The 24,246-nt window shown below is 29.6% G+C and overlaps 1 protein-coding gene across 3 annotated transcripts in view; it reads left to right on the top strand.

Annotated features, from left to right (window-relative positions):
• LOC118205995 (mitochondrial S-adenosylmethionine carrier protein) overlaps positions 1-24,246 on the top strand; it is an 89,721-nt gene that overhangs the window by 36,305 nt on the left and 29,170 nt on the right. For all 3 annotated transcript variants that reach the window (XM_085819205.1, XM_035378280.2, XM_035378273.2), the window contains exons 2-5: positions 1,428-1,584; positions 6,643-6,752; positions 6,950-7,054; positions 16,694-16,786. In XM_085819205.1, the coding sequence (XP_085675331.1) occupies positions 1,446-1,584; positions 6,643-6,752; positions 6,950-7,054; positions 16,694-16,786 (447 nt within the window). In that variant the 5' untranslated portion in view covers positions 1,428-1,445. The remainder of the gene's footprint in view (positions 1-1,427; positions 1,585-6,642; positions 6,753-6,949; positions 7,055-16,693; positions 16,787-24,246) is intronic.

Here is a 24,246-nt window from a genome sequence, read left to right as displayed (position 1 = left end):
TAATTCATTCAATAAAATTATTGAAAGATTTTTCTGCGAATTTTTCCTCCATACTTCCTCCGCTAAATAAAAAGCAAAATTGTCTTTATCAAAATGCCTAAATACCCATTTCGAATTCACTTTAGTTAGGGCCATGGGATCCAAAAATTAACCAACACTGTTTCACACAACACAGAATAAAGCTAAATACAAAATTTCCAGATTTCCCCCCTTTTCCGATTAAAGAACTGTAATTCGTCCATTAATGTCACATGACATATCTCATGATCTCTCATTTCCCTCACACAAAATAATGCATAATCGGAACTGAGTACTTCTCACATTATTACCAAAGTCCTAGGTAGTATCCTTTATCGCCTCCAAAATGTCGCCAAACTACCAGTTACCATGTTCCAAAGATCAGCCTAAAGTGAATTAGAAGGTAGAGCCTTCTAATTAGTGAATTAGAAGGTAGAGCCCACAGAAATAGTAGAGGAAATTGAAAATTTAGCTTTTTGGATAATTTTTGCGCACCCAGAGTCAAAATTGTGTCTCCTTTTTGGACATAAGATTCATCTTACTTGATGCAAAACTTTAACTATGTTTTAATTTGGCTGACATATCTCAAACCACACTGACAGGATATGTAATAAATTACTCAAAAATTAAAGCAGTTCTTTGATTCTTAAAACTTTCATTAGTCTAGGCGAATTTTTCAGGTCCACTAATTTTACCTTTTGAGTGTTTGATTGAAAACATTACTGGCAAACTTCTCTCATGTATTTGTTTCAATCAACAACCCATATTTAACTTTTTACCTATATTTAACTGTCTATTGCACCATCTGATTAATAGTTAATTCTTCAGCTGAACAGTAGGAGTGCAAAGGAATAAGAAAAGCAATCGTGGAATCATGAAACCAATTCTCACTGTGAAAGGCTTTTTTCCCCCAGCTAGCTTTTCATGATGCATCTCCAACTAGAATAATTAAATGGTTTAAACACTAAATAAAGTATAGAGGTAATTATTATATATATATATAAACTACATGACTACCTCTAATTATAATATCCATATCTAGTCGAACAATTTAAATTTAGCCCTGCATCAATGATACTGGTTACTGCTATGTCTGAAAATAAATAGGTAATATAATGTACCTTTAATTTTTACCAATTCTTTCCATACTGTAGTAAAATATTGTATTTAATTAGCTAGCTGACCTTTTATTTTAATCAGAATCATGCTCTTATCAATGTGTACCTTCATTTTTATCTCCTAAAATTTATCCTAAAATATAAGGAGGGCCTTATTTTTGAGGAAATATGGTATAATTCCAGTATTAAAAATTTCTAGTTGCTGCACTATGTTAAAATGCCAGCATTTTTGCTGATAATATGATACATAAAAAGCATTTATTCATGTAAATATTTCTATTGTATTTATAGTCTGGAGCTGTAGCTGGCATGGCTGTGGACATTTCTCTTTTTCCTTTGGATACTATCAAGACTCGATTACAAAGCTCACAAGGATTCTGGAAAGCTGGTGGCTTACGAAATATCTACTCTGGAATTGGATCTGTTGTTGTTGGATCTTCCCCTGGAGGTACAATACATTTTTGTAAATATTTGTCATTGATTTGTTGTACAAGTGCAGTGAAATCTGTAATAATAACCACCTATAAAATTGGACAATATGTTTAAGAACAAAAATTACTCTATGAGGCAACTGCCTCATACAGAACAACAGAGAAATCAAAATTATCTGAAACTGTGAATATCTTAATGATATTTCAAAGTATGTACTTATTTTAACTGAATTTATGCAAGTTTTAAAATTAAGCATTTATATGGTTTATTATAATTTTGCTTAGTATTTGAGGGGAATATTTTAAGACATAATGTATTAAAACATAACATTCTTGAATGTAATTTAAGTTAGTTTTAATGCTTATATTTTAATATTAATTTTTATGATTACCTTATTTCTTTATTTTTCTGTGGTTCAAAAATAGTTAAATTTTCCTGGCAGAAAGATATTTAACACTCCATTGGGCACAATGTGTTTCGGAACACATTTGGGCACATTGATCCTAAGAGGCACTTCATGATTTACTAAACTTTTATATTCATAAAAGGATAGCATTTGATTTTTTTCTTACAAAAATCAAATGCTATCCATTATTACTAAACTTCCACAAGTTATAAAAATACATAAAGGACAATAAAACAATTTTTATAGTCTTAAAAAGGAAACTATTTATATTAAACAAATTTTGTAAAATAACTTGTTGTACAAGACTAATTAAGTTGTTGTACAAGACTAATTATAGATTTAAATTTAATTAAAACTAGAACATAAATCTAATCTCTCATTAGGACATATCTGTCCTTCTACTTTTCTCTTATAGCATGGAGGACATATGAAAACAGCATATGATAGGCAGGTTGCTGTGTGACACTTTTTGCACTCATATTAGCTTAATATTCTGTTATGAGTCTCCTAATAGCATGTTTCACATTTGCGTCTTTTTGGAGATATCTGTAGCTCATCGTAATTTTGAGGTTGTTGTTTTTGGTTGGGAGCATATCTTTTCAATTTTTGTTGTGTACTGGCGCATCCCAATAGACTTCAGACTTTGTTGAGCAAGTTGTCAAGCACAAGTTCAGTAGACCATTGTTTTTATGAACAACCTTCTTTTAAGAGCTGTGCGCCCATTGCCTACATGTATGATCTAAGAAATGATTGAAGCAGTGTTTAACATTGTAAAAACGATTACCACGGGCCACTGTTTTACATTCCGATACACATTATGTGAACTGCACATTTTATCTACAATATCTACTCCTAATTTGGTTTCATTGTAGAAACTGATTATTTCTGGTTTCAGTTTTTCATGGTAGAAAAATCAATAGCTTGGTCATCATGCAATGATGATTGTTTTTTCTTGAAACATAGAACACCTAAACATTACCTTCACTACTGAAGCTAAAATTACTGGAGTTTTGTGGTTTGGCTTTGTCCCAAATAAAAGTCAGCATTTTCTTCAATGTTGTCTTCTTTGCTTCCCTCTTGTTCTGTCTCTGATCCTTCTTCACATTCCTCTACGTCTTCTGAATCAATATAATTTTCGACATCAAAATCTTCATATTTATCTGATGCTTCTAATAAACTGTATTATTTTTATATGTTGGATATGTGCTCAATGATGATAACGAGATGTACACAAAACATCATTTATTCTACATTGCTATTCTAATATTCTGTATTACAGTTATAATTAATAATAATAATAGATACAGTTACATATATAACATCTCCCTTTTTTAACCGAAATAATAATAATAAAACTATACATATTCTTTTAAATAAAGAGATTTTTTTAACAGTCCTACCAGACTGAGTAACGCAGTTATGTCCATTTGCAAAGTTTGGTGATACAATACCTCTTTCAGTATTTGGTGGCACAGCACTTCTGTTAGGTTTTGAAGAATTTACAGGCACATCTAAATTTGAAGTGCTCCTGCTATTCTCAGGTATTTTGGGTTCATCCATAACTTCATTCTCATGACTTTCATTTTCATAGTTGTTCTGCATTGCAAACTCTTTCTGAATAGTTCCTTTAAGAATGTCTCTTCGGTTTCTTTCTACAATTCTTCCATCTGTTCTTATAATCCTATATGAATGGGGTCTTTCTGCTTCTTCTATAATTTTCTCTCTTTTAGTTTTTTTTCCTTTCTCTGTTATGTGCACATGATATCCTACCTTCAGTGGTTTTAATGGTCTTGCATTTCTATCATAATAGCCTTTTTGTAAGGTTTGTCTCTTTGGTAAATGTTGTTTATGGTCTTCATATCATTTAGTTTGGATGAAATTCTTTTGTATAGGCATCAGTTTACCTTCAGTGGTTTTAATGGTCTTGCATTTCTATCATAATAGCCTTTTTGTAAGGTTTGTCTCTTCAGTAAATGTTGTTTATGGTCTTCATATCATTTAGTTTGGATGAAATTCTCTTGTATAGGCATCAGTTTATTTACTTTTCTTCCAAATATCAATTCTGAAGGGAACTTAATTTCATCTGAAAAAGGAGAGTTACGATATTCCAGTAATACTAAATATGGATCCTTGTTGTCAACTACAGCTTTTTCTAGCATTCGCTTGACAGTTTGAATATGTCTTTCAACTATTCCATTAGATAGTGGGTGATTTTGAATTGAAGACAAAATTCCATATTCTTGCAAATTCTTTAATTTCCTGCAACGATATTGTGGACCATTATCTTAATATACTAGTTTTGGAATACCATGTCTTGCAAAAATTGATTTCAATTGCTTTATCACTGCTACATTTGACAAATCTTCCAAATGTCCAATTTCAACTTATTTTCTAAAATAATCTATAACTATTAGATAATCCCTTCCTCGAAAGTAAAAGAGATCTGTCCCCAATAGTTCCCATGGACCATTAGGTATTTCTTTAGATATCATTGGTTCTTTAGTGTTAGCTCTTAGTAAACTTAAACATGTTGGACAATTCAGTACCAAATCTTCAATTTCTTTTGCATTCCTGGCCAATATAATATTCCTCTTGCTTTGATCTTGCATTTTACTACTCCTAAATTACCATAATGAATTCTGCTTAACATATCTTTTTGAAAACTTCTTGGTACAGCAACACAGGTAATTTTAATATTAATCCCTTTGCTTCTGATAGTTCTCTGAAGTTAAAATATGGTTTTGCCAGTTCTGGAACCATACATTTTTCATCTGGCCATCCAGTTTTAATTAATTTTCTTAAAACTTGTAGTTCTTCATTTTTTTCTGTTTCCCGTTGAAAATTTTCCATTTCGCCATTAGACATTGGTATACATTCTACAATCAATCCAGCATGAGCTTCTATGTCTCCTTCAAAGAAATCAGATCTTTTATCAGTGAATGATCTTGATAATGCATCCACTATAAAAAGTTCTTTTCGTGGTTTATGTTTTATCTCAAACTGATACGACTGTAATCTTATACGTATTCTTTGTAATCTTACTGGGCATTTATTTAATGGCTTTTTGAAAATTGATTCCAATGGTTTGTGGTCACTTTCCACCCAAATATATACTGGTGAAATTTCTCACACGCAAATCCAATAGCTAAAGTTTCCTTTTCAATTTGAGCATAACTCTTCTGTGTATCTGTTAATGCCTTAGATGCATATGCTACTGGTAAATTATTCTGCAGTAAGACTGCTCCTAGTCCTTCTTGAGATGCATCTACAGATAAAGCTACTGGCATGTTTATATCATAATACTGTAAAACTGGTTTATTTACTAAGATATCTTTTAGTCTTTTAAATGCTTTTTCATGTTTCATGTCATGTCATTTTTTTTAAGTATACGAATACTATAAAATAAAAGATAATAAATACTATAAAATAAAAGATAATAAATACTATAAAATAAAAGATAATAAATACTATAAAATAAAAGACTATGCAAATTATTCACAATGTAGTGATTAGTGTTAATTTGATGTATTTTGAATTCTATCTTGACAGAGATTTGATAGACAGAGTTTGACCAATATATTTTAGCATGTTTACTTTTTTTCATGATTAAAACAACTGCAATATTTCTGAGATGAAATCTTAGTTAATGATTTTGAAATGGAGAAGTTTATTATAAGCAATTACTATTTTTTAAAGCAGAAAGGGAAAATACCTAAATTAAAATGAAGAGTTAAGGGATTATTGCAAATTAACATTAAAAATTTGCTTTGCATATTTTTTTGCGTTTCATAATCCCCCCCCCCCAAATAGGAAAAGGCTTAGCAATAGAAAAACCTTTTATAAGAAAAATAAATGAAGATAATCATTATAAAAAACTTGATTAGAAATTAAATAAAGATAATCATTATAATGCAGAAAATATGAATCATAAAATTTTTTTTAAATAATATAGAACTTAAATTTCAAGTACTATTTTTTAAAATAAACACAACTTTTAGAGTTATAGTAATATTTCAGTATTTCAATTCAAATATCTTTTTTTTATGTAATGTTTTAGAAATTGTTATAGATATATGCTGAATTGGAGACGTTTGCAGTTGTGTCCTAATTTTAATATTGATTTTGATTTCTAATTGCCGCATTCAAACTGATCAAATAAATGCACTTGTTTTAGGATTTTTTACATTTTTTAAGAGAACAAAGAGGTTTCAGTAAGTTGGTAGAAGCAAAATAGAAAAGCATATGCAACAAATTCTCGTATGGAAGTCTAGTTAAAAAGAAAGAGTTATGGTGCAGTTTTGAATTTCACTTCTAAATTAGCTGTATCACCATCAATATATAACAGGCAGAAAGGGAAAATATCAAAATTAAATTAAAAAGTGATGGGACTACTGCAAATTAAAATTAGGTGCTTTGCTTTTGTGTTACACGCACACATAAAATTTAAAGGATAATATGTTAATTAATGCTTATTTAGATGATGAATAAAAACTTACTTTGGGGGATTATTTAACTTATAAAGCATATAATTTTTAAAACCAAGCTTGGTTAAAATATTACTCATTGGCAGATTTTTAGAGTAGAATTTTTGCTGTTTTTTAAATGAAAATTGTGTTGGTCTTACCATAATTTAATTTCTAATGTGGAGATTTCTTTTTTCATTTATAGCTGCTGTCTTTTTCTGTACATATGAGATGGTTAAATCATTATCCTGTCAGTCCATTTTTAGTGATTATCAAACGTTTGTGCATATGTTTGCTGCTTCATGTGGGGAAGTGGTCTGTAAACTTTTATCTTTGTTTTCTTTTATGGAAAAAAAAAAATTACAAAATTATTAAAATATGCAGGTATCATAAATATATTAATAAGCTCTTATTTTAAAGCTGTTTTCTTTCCCAGATCCTTCAGTGCATTTTAACGTGCAATTATTTTTTCTGCATCATATATGCTTAATATGTAAACTGTTGTATTTTAGGCATCATGTATCGTTCGAGTTCCTACAGAAGTAGTAAAGCAAAGAGTGCAAGCAAATTCAAAGCTTTCTAGTTGGAGACTGTTACAAGCAACAATAAGATCTGAGGTTAACTTTTTATTTTTCACTTGTTTCCTAAATTTATTTCTTATTTAATTATTTTCTTTCTTATTATTCCTCTGAAAAATAAATGAGAAAATCATGCATACCCTGCTAAGCAACATTCAGAATGTTTGCAGTCCCTTCTTATTAGATTCACCTAATGGTATGGCTCAGAATTTCTAACACAAAGCTTCAGTCCAATGTTTTTCTTTTTCCCCCATTGCTGTTCTTAGTATTTTTAATATTACTGGATTTTATAAGAAAATTTATTTATAAAATTATTTCAAGAGGTAAATGGAAAAAAAAGACTACAAAATTCTTTTAAAAAAACATTATTCTTACAATTTATTTTGCAGTTTAATAAATTCTGACAAATAGCTTTTTGTCATAAAAATGTTCAAATATAGAGTCCTGGCATCAGGTGTATTGATTAAAATTAGTTACTTTTAATTCTTTTATTTATTTATCAAAATATTCTGAAAAATATTTTTAAGAATTCAATGCAAAAGAGAATATGCTAGAAAAATTGTATCCAAAAAGCATTTTTTTTTTTATTTCAATCCAACTTACTGTAGATTAATTGCATTTGATTTATCAAATTTAAATTTTAGTCATATTGTGTATTTTTGATATGAAAAATTATCATGGAGGAAAGTACAAGCTCATTTAATGTTGCAGATAAGAGAAATTTTTATGAAGATTAACCCGTTAACTGCCACAGAACTTTTCATGATTCCATCCTAAAAAGCCAATTTTGATCTCGTAGTTGGCGTGTGTAACAAAAATCTCTTTGTGAAACCAACTATGAGATAATTCATGCACAGAAATGCTTCAACCTATTGCTTTGCTAGAGCTAAGTCAGTAAGTACGTATAAATTCGTTAGTAACTATAGAGGTATAGCGTTGAGCCCATCACATTTGTGTCTTTCTTTGTATGTGTTATTTTATAATCAAGTTATAAATGCCCCAATATGGATAGGAAAAGACCAGTACTGAAAATGAAATTGAATACTATGTTAATAATCTAAGTAATCCAGAACTTGAGGAGATTGTCAGCGAGGATGGCAATGGAAGTAGTGATAATGTACCTTCTGAGAATTCAAGTAAGGACAGTGATGATGAAGTGAACCTGAAGATGAGATGTTTCTTGAACCTGAAGACAATCACAATGCTTTCTAAGAAACTGCTCCAACTGTGAACGATAATTTGTGGAGAGAAAATTGCCAAATTCCCAAACTATTTATTTTCCAAGAAAATATTGGTTTGAAGTTGGATAAGACAAATCTTACAGTACAAAAAATCTTACAGTACTTCATATGGCCCAAACACTGGTAGACTTGTTTTTTTCTCAGAAATTTCTTGCATTACTGGTTGAACAAATGAATTTATATGCTGTACGAGAAATTGAAAAACATAATCAAATAAAAAAATCTTTTCAGTTTGTTAAGTGGAAGGACAGCGCTGCAGAAATGAAAGTTTTTTTTTTTTTTTTTTTTTTTTTTTGACTTTTATTACAAATGGGGCCTTGTTCTTTTCCTTCAACACAACATTACTGAAGTAAAAACAAAATGTTTAACGTAATGTTTTGGCCATCATGTATGAATTGAAATAGATTCCAATTGTTATTGTGGTATTTTCACTTTGTTGATAACTCATTATCATCTCCCAACAGATTATACAAGATGTGACCTGTACTAAACCATTTCAATGATATTATAAGCCAAAACTGTGTACCAAATAAAAATATTTGTATTAACGAATCAATAATGTTGTGGCATGGAAGACTGCATTTCCGCCAGTGCATAAAAAATAAATAGCACAAATAAGGTGTCAAACTGTATGAGCTATATGAATCTAATGGTATTGTTATGAAAATAAAGTTTATAGTGGAAAATGTGAGGAATCTGACAATGATTTAGGTCACACTACTGATGTTGTCTAACTCTTGCTTGACGACTATCTCGATAAGGGATATATAACATACATGGATAATTTTTATAATTCTGTTGCTCTTATGAAATTGCTAATTATACAAAATACTTATGCATGTGGAATTCTACAACATAACAGAAAGGTAATTCCAGAGATGTGGTGAATCGAAAACTGAAAAAGGGCAAGTTTTTTTTTGGCAGGAAAAAGGTCCTTTTAGTGTATGTAAATGGAAAGACAAGCGAGATGTCCTTATCATTTCAAATATGCATGATGCTGAAAGGGTAGGTCCAATCGCGATGGAAAGCTTTCAATGAAACTGAATGTAATTCGGTACTACAATCTAGGAATGTCTTGCATTGATTGATCTGATCAAATGCTGTGTATATCTCTAATAAAGACTATTAGATGACCTAAAAAGGTTGCTTTACATATTATGGAGATATATATATATATATACACAATGCACGCAAACTTTTGAAAAAAAAAAGAACTTATTCTAAAATAAAACTTATAAAATTTAGAGAAACATTTGTCAACACGTTGATTGGAAAAGAGATTGAACAAGTTTCAAGGGAAAAAGATCACTAGAGTTTCATTATTTAATTGTATTTTCTGTTAATTTAAGCCAAAGGCCATCTATTCATATTTACGCTATTATACTATGACTTATATGGCAAGTAATTAAATGACGAGATAACAACTCATAGTTGGCACCTTGGGGAAGTAAATGATCTATGAGATATCTCATAGGTAGCAGTCAACATGTTAACAGAAGTATGGCTTTTGCCTTGAAATTTTTAAGAAAAGTTGTTCAAAAAATTTTTAATTGTCAAGAGCTAGCATTTATTCAATGTGCCTGGTTCCAATGTTATGTATTGTATTAAATGTTCTGGAAAAAGTACAATAAAGTAGAACAAAATATGATTGTCTGGAAAGTTCTGCGGACTTTTTATGATAAATACCAATGGGGCAGTACAAAAACGTAAGAAAGTTTCATTCACTTTCATATTAAGTGTCATTTTATTCCATTGATTGAAATCTCTTTTGAAAGCTATATTTTTTTAATTTAAATTATATAGGTAGGTATATTGTGATTCACTTAATTAGGGTACACTTATGCTGACTTTTACTAAGAATGTCCTCAGTCTGATCAAAGTTCGTTCTCCGATGGCGACATTCTTCCAGCTCTCCCATCCGCTCTTGTCTTGTATACTCATTTCATTTATCTTCTTTCGTTCATCCTCTATATGTCCAGACCATCTTAATATACCTTTCTCAATTCTCAACACTGAATCTTTTTTCACTCTACAACACTTCGAATTTTGAAGTCTTAGTTAAATTATATAGTTATGCCAAATAAAATTTGACATTGCACTTATCAACGATACTTTTTATTGATAAAATAAAATTGTAAAATATCCAAAAATTTAAATTATGATATGGAAAGTTTGTGTAATTAATGTTTGTATGTTGTTGTTTTTAATTTTAACCATGATTCCAAGTTCTCATCATTAAGATAACTTCTCAATTTATTCTTAAGAAATTTCATGCTTGAAAATGATTGTTTGCATGAACATGTAGACTTGAATAGGGAAAGAATAGCAAACTCTAGTTTTATCAGTTGACTACTCCATGTGTTAAAAATCAACCTTCTCCAGTGCTTAAATTGCGCTGGAGCCCGACTCCAGTACTTCTTAATTTTAAGATAAATTACAATTTAAGCCAGAGTGTACCAGAGCCCTAAATAAGATGAGCTCCAGTACTTCTTTTTATAAAACTGAACCACAATTTAAAGGGGAAAAAATTTAGAATTCCTAATGTTTTAGTTTAACAATAAGCAGACATTGCAGTGCTCTATTTCCCTAGAAGTATGAATTCATGAGAACATAAGACGTTCAAATAAGTCTCCTCACTTACATTCGGAAACCTTTCCCTTTAAGAAGGGCAGTAAATTTGGGGGAGTTTGTTTAGGAACGCGTAAATTTCTCGCCATACCATTGTATCTATGTTAACAACTATGTGTATTGTTATCAATGCTTACAGTTAGTTATCCTCACAGGAAGGAAAATTTGTGTTCTTAAATGTGCGTTAAATTATAGTGAGACCAATAAGAGTGAAATGCTAAGAATAACTGCTCAAGCACGTCCTATACATCGTCTTCCCACAGTATCCACTAATGGGGGGGAAGGTGTAACCAGCAACTTTATATTCATCTTTAGGAGTCAGATTCAGGACTCATTTTACCCTTGGGCTGCAGCCCACCAGATCTTGGCTTCGGTGCTTCTTAGTTTTTTTAATAAATCATAATTCTAGCCGGAACGCACCGGAGCCCCGAATAAGAAGGTTGTGGCACTTCTTTTATGTAATTGGAATAACAATTTCAGTAGAAATTTTATCTCCAAAATTTTATTTTAACAATAAAATTATATTAAAAATCGCTTATTAAATTTCAATTTATCTCTTTACATTTTATTTAATTTTAATTATTTAATTACTTCAATCTGTAATTATTTCAATAAATAATAATGTATTATCTGATAATTATAAATTAAATTATAATTAATTATCCATTAAACTATAATTAATTATCTGATAATTATCCATTATATTATAATTAATTGTTTAATAATTATCAATTAAATTATAATTATTGATTAAATACCCATTTGTAAACATTAATTAAATAGCTATTAATTAATGTGATAATAATTAACTATTTAACTTTAAAATTATTAATGAATTTAATAGTCATTTTATTTATTTATTTACTCTTGTTCCTCTTTGCTGACGGTCTTCCATAGGACTCCGTCACTTCTAATCTTAGAAATTAAGCCCTGTTCAAAGTAGACCACTTGTGCTGTGAACTAAGCTCATATTTGTTTTTCTCCAATGTTTCTATATCTTTAATCCTATTATTTTGTAACTGTATTTTTGTATCTGTATATTTTATTTGAATTTTATTGTGAATATGCAAAATTACCATAGCAAATTGCAACAACAAATGTCAAAACGGTAAACGGAATGCAATCTGCCCTTGTATGGCCATGTAAATGCTCTTGTTAACATCCTAAAAAGCTCCCAAGGCGGCCTCTTGAGGCCTCAGGGAGTTGTTCCTGGTTAGTGGAGGGCACGGGACACATGCCTGCTTACCTCTGTTAGACATCAGGCGTCCCCGTCCTCCATTACCAACCAACCTACCAATGTTTCTATATCAGTGCTAAGACATTCAAATTTCAAGTTCTATAATTCTTTGTTTTTTAAATCCAACAACTGGATTTTTAAAATTGCAAATGTCAGTATTAAAGGGAGAATACTGACAATTCTGTTACAATAATGTTAAGAACTTTTTCACAAAAGCTAGCATCGCTTTATTGTTTCTGAATTCCTGAAACCTGCTGAAGACTTCTCTCATATTTAAAACTGTTGTTTTGAAAAAGCAGATGTCACTATTAGAATTATTTTCTTCATGATGTTTCAACAAGCATAGAAAGTGAATGAAAGTTTCTGTTTCAAAATCTTGAGCAGAAAGAGATAGTTTGTTTTCAAATGACATAACTTCTAACATGGAAAAAATTATGTTTTCTCTTCCCTGTAGTTTTTGATTAAGCTGATTTAGATGAGATGTAGCGTCTACCAGGAAGTAAAATTTTTGGATCCACTGATCATTCGTTAGTTCTGGATAATAAACAACCTTTTCAATGAGAAATGCTTTAATTTATGTTAATAAGGACGCAAAACGTTTGCTGTTGATAACCAATGTACTTTGTTATGCAGCAGAAGATCTGCATACTTACTCTCCATTTTGACTAATTTTTTTTTTTTTAAACTGGCAATGATTAAGAGCTTTAGCTGTAATGGAGTTGATAATCTTAATTACCAGTTATATAACTTTGCAAATTTCTTTTGGAAATGTCTGTGCACAAAGCGCTTCTTGATGAATGATACAATGGAACGTAAGTATCTCGTGAGTGATAAATGCTGAAATTTCTGCTGAAATCAGTACAATGGCCCATTTATCAAGACATCAGTAAAAATCTTACTAGAATCAGTACAATGGCAATTTTAACTTTATACACCAAATAACATAATGAAATTTCATGCCAAAATATCTGTTTTTTATTTTATTTTTAGACATTTCCAATGTGAAGTTTTTTCATAATATATGCAACCCAAACATCGGCTATGTATTTTATGTTGCCTAAATTCAATTGCTAGGAAATTTTTTGTTTCAGACACTGGAAAAAAACTTCAAATTTGAAAGCTCTAAGAAGCTAAAAAGCCCGATATTTTGAAATTAAACTTCATTTTTATGTTATTTGGTTTCTTATTAAAGTTAAAATTGCCATTGAATGGTATATTAATTCAAAGCATTTCCTTAGCTTGGTATATGACAACTACTACAACAGTGCAATTTCATGTATAATCAGTACAATCAAAATGCCGAAATTGGTACAAAAATTCCCTAGGAATAAAATTGGTGGATATGTTTTCAGTTGCTTTCTTGTTTGTGTAAAATTTGATGGCCTTTGTGTTGTATTTTCAGAATTTCAGGAAGAGATACGCTGAAGGAGCCAAAGAGCCATGGTTTGTCGACCACTGACCTAGACGATAGATTAGTTGTGCATGCTTTGCTTAAATTTCTGCTTTTAAAACTTTCATTTGTGAGTAGTATTTTTCGGAACTAATTGACTGATTTGGTTGCAAGTGCATAAACAGAGAATTCCTTAGTAGCCCTACCATATACAACACATTATCTTTTACAGTATGCAGCTGCCCATCTTATAAAGGACTTTATAACTTATAAAGGAGTTTGGTTTAGCTTACTTTATAGTCTTTTTCTTGTAATATTATAATATGGTATCCATTTCTCATCCCCAGTCGACAAATTAAAAAAAAAGAACTTTTTTCTTTTGTTTCAGCAAAGAATCTCACTGAAATTAAAGCTAGCATATTCCACTCTGTTAAAGTATGGGGCACCTATACATTGTAGTGGCTCACATGCCTAATTGTCTTCAAATGATAATTTACTATATTTTTTGGAAAATATATTCTGTCTGACAGTTCATGAACTGGTATAACAGATTTTAATAATTAATTTTCCCTGTTTACAGAGGATGGCCCTTCAGAGAAGGCATCATCTTCAATGCTGAAATTTCTGCTCTTAAACTTCTAACAACTTTCAAACAATGCCATCAGAAACAGCACTTATACTGTGTAAATTTAATGAGCAGACTAACTAGTATTTTTTCGTTTTGTAAATAAAAAAGGGTAATATGTCAAAAATGAACTTTTGAGTTTTCCATTTATTTGTCCCATTTATTTTTCTTTAGATATGCTTGTCTTTCTACTGTCCTCACATTTAATAAAAAATAATTTGATATGTGTAGCTTATATTCTATTCTGATATGAGTAGCTTATTTTAGAATCACTTAACCATTTTTTTTCTGAAAGTTTCCATAACACCTAAATTCTTCATACTTTAATTTGCATTATTAATCTTGAAAATTAACATTATAGGAAAATATTAATATTGACTTTTATGTGAATGGAGAGATATGGGCTTGATTCTATTTTTGTGTGATATTGCATTACATATCTAAAAAAAATAAGGTTTTCCTTTAATTAATATTTTAAGGAATTCTTCCCCCCTCCCCCATATAGCAGACACATAGCAGAGTTGCAGGAAAATAAATTAGTAACAATATATATTTTTAAATAATTTTTGAAGCTTTAATTCACTTAATATTGCATTAAATTCAAATTTTTTATTTTTAAATTCAAATTTTTTATTTATTAAATTCAAATTTTGGTAGAATTACAAGAGAAAATGTATAATAGTTTTGTGTTAACAATATTATTATTCTTACATTGATAATAACAAAATTTAAAAAAAAATTACTATCATGCTGTTTTAAAATCATGTCACGGGGGATGAAGTTTAAGAAATAGTAAATTAGTTCTTGATAGGAATACCATCTTTTAAAGTGATGAGTATTTTAAAATTTAATTAGCGTGTTAAAATTTTAACTTGCCTTGAAAAAGGTGAAACAGTATGTGCCGTGACCAAAAGAATTTGACTGTATTTTTCCACCCAATTTTATAGCTGAATTGCTGTATTTTTTTTCATTGATAATCAATCTCAAACTTGAATAATTTATCTTCTCCATTTATTTCTGTTATTTCCATACTTATTCTGTAAGTTTCAAGGTCTTATGATATTCATGTATGTTTTGAAATTTTATCCAGTTTGTCATAATTAATAATCATGTGTTAATAAACATAATTTGTGCTTGAGTATTGTTTGTTCCAGGAAGAAAAGAGTTTTATCTTCTTAAAAAATATTTCAATACTTTGCCTATGTTATGTTGAAATATGGTAAATATCAACAGGCATTTTATTTTATGCTTTTAAAGATTGTTAAAAGTGTAATAGGACGCAGAATAGTTTGCTGTTTTAAATGTTACATAAAAAACAGTAGGAGAAAGCATTTTCTGAATAACGTATTTTTTGAGTATTTCAAATGCAGATTTAATTCTTGTTCAGGATACAACTACATAAATTTTTATAAGTTCACCAGCAGGCGAGTGGTAAAGTCGCTGAACGCTGATACTTTGGTCCGAGGTTTGAATTCCGGGAATGCGTTGGCTGCATGGGTGTTTTCATGATTTTCCCTGTGTGTATGATCCAGTTTCCCTTAGAAAGTCCTTCATGAAGGCATCCCTTCCCTTAGGCAGATAGAACTTGAGTGCTTTACCATAACTAAATAAACCAAAACCATAAATTTTTATCCAAGTTCTTTAAAAACAGCACTTTATGAAGAAATATTTCAAATATCACATACAAGTGTAATGCACCTGCAGACATTGGGATGTAATTTATTTTAATCAACTAGCTTCTAGCTAATTTAAGATTTTTATTTATATGGTTTATTAAATATTTATTAAATATAAAATGTTAATTATTTATTATATATAATAGCAAAAAATATAATATTAGGCATTTTGACATCCTTTACTATGATGTAGCCCATTGTCACTTGATGTACATTTCATAACTTAAATAGCAGTTTTTCCTTCTTGTTTGCACAAAATTACAAATGCCAATGTATTGTATAATGGGCATCATTGCATATTGTTTTTGCTTCCTAATGTTAATTCTTTATTATTCAATCTTGTTAAAAAATTGGTTTTCGAAATTGTTTTTGTATTAATTTTATCAAATGCATTAATTTTGTCAAATTATTTTAATATAAAAGCTATAATTTTTCATATAAATACTTTAAATCATCTATGAACTGGCACTTTGCTAAAATAAATAATTATGTCTAAGTGATGCATTAAGAATTTCTAAAACTTTTTTTGCTAGAAATATTTATGCATTTGGTTTTTATAACTTTAAATATAATCAAAACAATTTTAAGCCTGGAGTGCCAAGAAATTTACATGAAAATTATAAAATTTCTATAGTTTTAACATTTTTTAAAAAATATTTTGTCTATCATTTAAAATTTATATGGATGATTTAATAGAAGAATTAAATACTTGTAAAATATAGTACAGCTTCTGAAAGTTGTGTAAAATCTGGTTTTTTTACCTTCTGATCAAGAAAGGGAAAACAAAATTGAAAATAACTGTGTAAAAAATATTTAAATTAGTACTGAAAATTTGCCAAAAATTATTTAATTTAAATTTTTTTGTTCCCCCCCCCCAACAGGGTCTTCAAGGAATGTACAGAGGTTATTTCAGCACCATTTTCCGTGAGATACCATTTTCCTTGATTCAGTTTCCTATATGGGAATATCTTAAGGTAGCATAATATTTTTGCATTTCTCATTACTTATAAACTTTAATGTGATGTTTTCTTATATTTAAACATTTAATGTGAAGTGTTGCATCTCTCATTACTTATAGAATTTAATGTGAAGTGTCTGTGAAATATTTTTGTTTGTAGAAATTTTCATTTTTTATGAGTAGGTATGTAAACCTATTTTATTTTAGTTGCTGCAACAACAATCTGAAAAAAAATATTTATTGAATGATAAGAAATAGTAAAAATTAAATAAATTACCATATTGGCTTGACAGTGTTTCATAAAATATCATTATTTGACTGCATTTTTATATTCATAAGAAAAATGCAGCATAATAATTGAAAAATACATTAAAATAATTTATTATATGTGTTATATGTACTTTAATTTAGGGTGAAAATATGCTTAATTTTATCTCAAGGCATGACATTTAAATTGCTTAATTATTATTCATACAAATTGACTTACATGTCTCAAATTCACATGCTGTAACTTCAGGTAGATAAGCCACCCTGCCTTATATGTATGATAATTGACTAAAATAAAAGTCAAATTTAATTGAATAAGCCACACTGTTGTATACGCCAAAACATTCTGAAACATGACACATAATATCCATTTAATGAGTAATTTCTTTATTGATGTAATCATCATTTATTACATTTACAACATAAATATAAAAAGTAATATATAAATAATTAAAAAGTAAAGAAGTATCTTACCTTGAACTTGCCAAAAATGGACTCTGCTGATTTCCAATAGATGTTATTTTTCATTTTGGGTAAACTTTGTTTATCACTATAAATTACCATATTATGAAAAATGAATACATAAATTAGATAATCATTCGTAAATTAGGTAATGAGACAAAATTTTATAATTAAAATAAACTGCATTTATTTATACAAAATCTGACTCATTGATGTCAGAATTTTATAAATTTAACAAATCATCATCAGTCACTTTTATCACTCTGTTCTAAATTACTTCTTCCAATATTGCTATTGTCATTTTCATTTCCATTTTCAATGATTTCCAATTTAACCTCTTCTTGGTTGGATTTTTTTTGGGGGGGGACTTCTGACCCCCCCCAAAAAAAGCATTTTTTATTGCCGAAAATTAATATTTATTCTATCCAAAATTCGAAAATGCAAAATATTTTTGACAGTAACCAGTTCTTGATGGACGTATGGGAGATCAAATATGTGATATCTTGTCCACTGGTCACCAGTTTTTCCTGCAATGCACCCAAGTTTTAAATTTAAAAAAATACAATATAATACTATATTTATTAACTCTGTTATTTTGATGTGTTTAATATAAATATCTACATAAAAATAATCATTAAAATTACCTAAAAAGTGCTTTATAAAATGGATTTCCAACTGTACCTTTAAAACAGCTTTACAACCTGCCTTGAACATCAGAGCATAAAAACCACATGTATCACAAAACCAAAATCATTTATTTAATAAAAAAAATTTCCTTACTTTATCAAAAAAATTGCCTATAAATATCAAAAATACATCGAATGATTTTTTAGTTGAAATTCTAACATATTTGCAGATATTCAATAACAGATATTTAAGACGTGAAATCTCATTGCAAAAATTGTGAAGAAACTAGGATTAGTCATGCTATCTCTTAGCAATATTCAGAAATGCAAAAGTAATAGCAGAATTTAAAGCAATGTATGACTAGCTATGAATTCAGTTTCAACGATCGAATTTTTCACTTTGTTGCATGGCATGCGACACTGACCTTACGGGCACAAAAACGCTAAACATATGAGATGTGATGCCAACCAAGGTTAATGGAAGCTGATACGATCATATCAACTTTGACTTGCTATCATTCTCTATCGACTCCCAAGGCAATTTCTCACATGAAGCTTTTTCTCATCCTTCCGGAATTAGTGAAGGAATGAAGTCCACTTTACATCCATTCCTTACGCTGTTTTTCCTGTTCGTGCTTAAAAATTCTATTGTTGGTGAGATCCAGAAGCTGTAAAATTTTTGTAAACCCACCTGTAAATAACCACACTAAATTTTTTGCTTTGGATTTTGTAGTATCTACTAAACAGAATCCAGAATAATGAGTCTTTGAAGTTGGAAAAAGCAGCTTTCCTTTTTCGATAAATTTCTCTCAGTCAAAGCAACATCCCTTCTTTGTGCATTTATCCTTTTTCGTTGACATGAATAATGACCCCTTTGGAGAAGTTTTCTTTTGACTGTTTTTCTTTGAAAATTGTCAAAAGGGTTAACTTCGCTCTCTTTGCAACACAACTGAAAACAGAAGTTGAAGAAATTTTTTCATTCTAGGTTGTTAACAGAGAAATAGTTTTTTTCACCTGTTGAATAAACAGTTCTCAGAAGACAATCAAAAGTAATGGCCATTTCGTTCCATATTAATTATTTGCCTCTACTCAAATTTTGTTCTTTAATTTTCTTAGATGTGTACTCTGAAAAAGTATCTTTTTTCCAAGCCAGTCCATGGGAAGATTCTGTCCAACTATTGTTTTAATCCTGATGGATAGTTTCTTTTCTTTCTGTAACACCTATTATACTCGCCAACAAAGTTTTTAGTTCCTATTTGTTGAGCAATTACTTTTACTTGAAGGTGAATTCTAACTGTTGACACTGATTATCCCTTTTCTCTTTGCTCTATTACCCATTTCTCCGAATTGAAAACAGGCCAGGCTACGATGCCAGTCCAACAAGATATTTTATTCTTAGACCATTTTCTCTAATTCTTCTTGTTCCGACTTCCACAGCCAAATGCATCTCTTGTTAACTTGAAATTCACTAGCTGCAGTGCGATTTCCAATTTCTGTCACTTTTACCCTGCTGAAAGCTTAAAAGCAGATGTATAACCTTTTTTTTTTTTTTTTTTTTTTTTCTTTTCTTTTTTTCCCCCCGAATAGGAGTTATAATAATAGCAATAATAATTTAAAAAATTCAAACAAGCGTGAATGATAAAGTAAGCAAAAAGAAAGCCACAAAGTAGTGACGTGTGTGTAAGAACTTGGTAAATTAAAAGTTTCTGTGGACATTAAAAAAGATGGCCATTGGAAAGTGTAGATAAAACCATGGAGTTCAGCAGAAAGTACATGTATTGTGATGTTTTTATACCAAGTGCCACCTTCCATAGTTTGGTGAGTTTTATACGAGTTCGAATTTATTGCAGTTCTTTATTACAACTTGAATGTTTGTATCAGGCTAAAATGTTGCAACAAATTCTATATTAATCGTTTCACTTATGCATAACTTACAATGTAAACTAGAAGTTTAAAGGAAGAGAGAAAATGAAATTCCTACAGATATGCCACAGTCCTAAATTTTCTACTTTTTAAACACATATAAACGGCAGCTTATCTACTCGAAATTACAGTTTATAAAGTAGTCTTGTACCTCTACATTCCAAAAGTTTATGAACAATGTTGAAAGTGCAGATATATTTGAAAAGTAAAAAATTATTAGCTAATCACCATTAAATTAATTTTTTTCGGAACACATGCTGTTGCTTCAACATTCTTGGAAACACTGGAAGAATGCTTCTTTGGAAATCTGTCATAGACTGGCCTTGATGTCATTTTATATAGTTCATATTATCTAAAAATATTGACCTTATTGAAACTCTTGATATCACAGAAGTGGAGGATTATAAGGTGAGAAATAAAATGTACTGTTAGCAGAGCTTAAATTGCACCAGAGCCCAATGTGACCTGGCTCCAGTACTTCTCAAGTACTGGAGCTTAACTGTAGCCGGAGTGTGCCAGAGCTCTTAAATGGAAGGGTTACTGCACTTCTATTATGTTATTAAACCACAATTTAATAGAAAATCTTTGGCTTTCAAAAAAAATTATTTTAGCAAAGAGTTTGCCTTGAAAATCATTTCTAACTCCTGAATTCAAGTGCTTGTTTCAGAAGATATAAGTCAAGATGGTAGAAAAGCCTCAACCACGTGTCAAGGGCCTATTATCCAAGAAGTCAATGAATTTATGAGAGGGGGGGGATTTTCCATTTTCTATCGGCAGGGTCATGGTCAAAAAGTGTTGGACTCTTCTTTCTTTGTTTTCACACCTACATCTCAGTTAAAATATTCTGTGGCCATGCACTTTCACCCAAAAATTGCTTTTCCCATTAATCTCCCTTTCATCATTTCCTTTCCTCTCAAATATCCTGTTTCTCAAATCACCTCTAATTACCACCTAATGAATGAGTCATCCCTTGATAGCAACCACCTCTGACTTAAATCAGAAGATTCTGTCTTTTTCTGCAGGCTAAGCTGTTCTGTCCTTGAATTTTTCTTACTTCTTTGCATAAAATATTCTGCATAACAATATAGTGTAAATAACAGTATTTTACATCATCCATTACATTTTTATATGATTGTTACTGAACTTAATAAACATGTGGGATGTTCTAAAATTTTAAGTTATTTGATAAGTACTTACCCATTTAAAGCTTTTTTATGACTTTACAACGTATAAGAAGATGCTTGTTTAAATCATTTATTAGAATTTTGCACATTATATTACAATGATGAATACTTTTAAAATGAGAAAATTCAAACAGATCCTGCAATTTAAGTTATATTCTTAAAGACAGCATTTTAAACTTGTGTATCTGATGAAATCTTCTATGGTACTGTTTCTAGCTGAATAGTTTTTCAGTTCAGCCCTGGATAATTCCCAGTACAGCTTTATAATTTCAGTCTTAAGTCTGAAATTATATCAGCCTTTATAATTTCAATCTTTATTCTTTAGGCAATATGTTGCTACAGCGGTGTTCATCACATTGCTTGCGAATTTGGTTTGAAGTTATTATATAACCATGTATTTATTGTAATGGTTTTTAATATTTGCTTGAAAGGAAAACATTTTTGCATGAGCTGTCAAGAACATTGCTGAGATATACCAGTGGCTCACAATCAGCAGTATTCTAGATATTACTTAACCTAGCCTGAATCTACTAGGCTTTAGTACACTTTTTCAGGAATAAAGAAATAATACCATAATAATTTAGAAGATAATACAGATCTGATTCAGAATTTTAATTAAAGTATTATATTTTTGATTGGGCTGTCTACCTTTGAGGAAGTATGGGTTTTGATAAATAGCAGGACACTTGAAAAGTATGAGCCCAACAAGATAGTTGTCTTCATAGAGAGCTCTTTGCCGAAAATGAATTCATCTTCATGTTATGCATATGGAAAATCTTGAGTCTTTTGCTTAAGAAGTTACTTTGCATGAAAATATGCAAATTTTACCATAGCAAGGATTTTTAAGATATTACTATTATTGCTTTATATTCAGGCATATGAAAAGAAATTTTTAGGGTCCTAATACAGTATTAAGAGTTTTAATCAAAATCATAGTATTCATCTAGTAAAATGAATTTTTTCCAGTCAGTTTACTAAATAGTATTAAAAAAATGATTGATCTAACCAGGTTTGTTTCTCCCTCACCTCAGTATCTAAAATAACAGTTCCCAAAATATTTCTCTGCATTAATCACATTTGACATTAGAAAGAGAAAAGATGGGTGTGGAAAGTAAATAATATCTTGTTATTCAATAAAAATAAGCATTATTTTATGTGTAGAGTTTGACTTATGAAAATGATGATGTTATTACACTTATTGAAGTTGTAGTTACTTTATTATCAACATTGGTGATCTAAAATTGTATCCAGTGTGTAAATACATCAATATGTAAATTAAGATTATAAAAGACATTAAAAAAGAAAGCTAAAGAAGATCACTTAACAATCATGAATCAAAATTCATTTAAAAAATAATTTATCAATAATTGTAGACATATGTTAGTGATGGGAAAATAGAGGTAGGAATTAAGAGAGTAAAAAGGTGGACAGAGACAGAGAAAAACTCCTATTGCTGCCCCCTTCTTGCACTTGGGGCTGAGATAAAGAGAGTGGGGGAAAGAGATTCCTTCGCTGGTGACAAGGGTAAAGGGAAATTGAAGGAAATGTCATTTTGAATGGAAAGACTACTTAACTAAATTTCCTTCCATACTCTGGTACTGTTTCTAGCATTCTTTGTGTTTTCATTAGTGGCATTTTAATTGTTTTACCTTTTTTTTTTATTGGTATGCTGGAAAAATCATGGTCATTCTTTCTATCATCCTTTGAAATAGCACATTATCTGTTCATTCAAGGCCTAAATTAAGGTAATGCACAGCTGAGCTATTGCTTAATTCTTCTTCTGAAATTGGAATTCTAGCTGCAGCCCCCAACTATGAAAAAAATCCCAAGATTTTATTTATTATTTAACAGTTCATCATTAATTTAATTACATGTTTGTTTTTATTTATCTTTACATTTTTATTGACTTTTAATTATTTAATATATGAATTGCTAATTATTTAATATTTGAATTACTTAATATTTTATTACTTTAATTATTAAATTTAAAGAAAATTTTCCCTCTTCTTTCCTGAGAGCCTTTCTTATAGGGTTGTGTCATATCTGATCATAGAAATTAAGTCCTAATATGGCAAGTAAGGTCATTGTGGAATGATTGAAAACAAGTTCAAATTTCTTTGTTCTGATGTCTTTTCCTAAAATGTCGCATTACACTAAATAGTTAAAATTACTTCATTTTCACTTAGATGCTTACTTTAGATGCTACAAACATTGTCAGATAACCAAATTCAAGTATTGCAAGTTTCAGGCATGTTCCATTACTTCTTCATGAACATTTTGAATTTAAGTTTATGCAAGGTACTTTTCTTATAAAACACTTTCAAAATTACAGTTTGTCTTAGAAGTCAGACTGGTTTGATTCTTTTAAAATGTTTATATGGTGATTTCTGTTTTCTTATATGTTTCAGATTTGATACTCTTGATCAGCATAGTATTAAAGAAAGGGTTCATGCTTTAAAATCTTCAAATCTAAAACAATTTTAGTCAAGTTGATTTGAAGGAAAATAGCTGCATTACTTTAATTTTACTTGTTTTTATCATTAACAGGATAAACGGCCTTTAAGGGGGGGGAGTCCTCACTTTTCACTTTGCGCAGCACAAAAAGTAAGAATTTTGGCTGAAGTAATAATTTTTACAATTTTGTGATGAAACATTATTAGGTATAATTCTTCACCTATTTAAATTTTAAAATATCAAAGAATATTAACACTATTACAATAAGATCTTAGAAAACAGAAAAAGCATTAAAAATTTTTTAAGTAAAATTATATAAATATTAAAAAAAAATAATTTTTCAAAGCAAAAGGTAGATGCATTTTTTAAGCAATATCATCATGTACTTACCCTGAAATTTTTATAACCATGGTAGATTTTTTTAAAGAGTGTGCGCAAGTATGAAAATCACCAATTTCAGAAAAATGGTTTTAAAGTCTCAAAATTTTTATATTTTCTCTCAAATAACACTAAAACAGTTTAAAATAGCCCAGTTGCATACACCACACCCTCCTGTTCTT

This window comes from Stegodyphus dumicola, chromosome 6 (genome assembly GCF_044657685.1).
Source record: "Stegodyphus dumicola isolate Sdum_Otavi_A_Nest chromosome 6, ASM4465768v1".
Classification (NCBI taxonomy): domain Eukaryota; kingdom Metazoa; phylum Arthropoda; class Arachnida; order Araneae; family Eresidae; genus Stegodyphus; species Stegodyphus dumicola.
The sequence above is the reverse complement of the archived record's forward strand: the minus strand, read 5'-3'. Positions and strand labels throughout refer to the sequence as shown.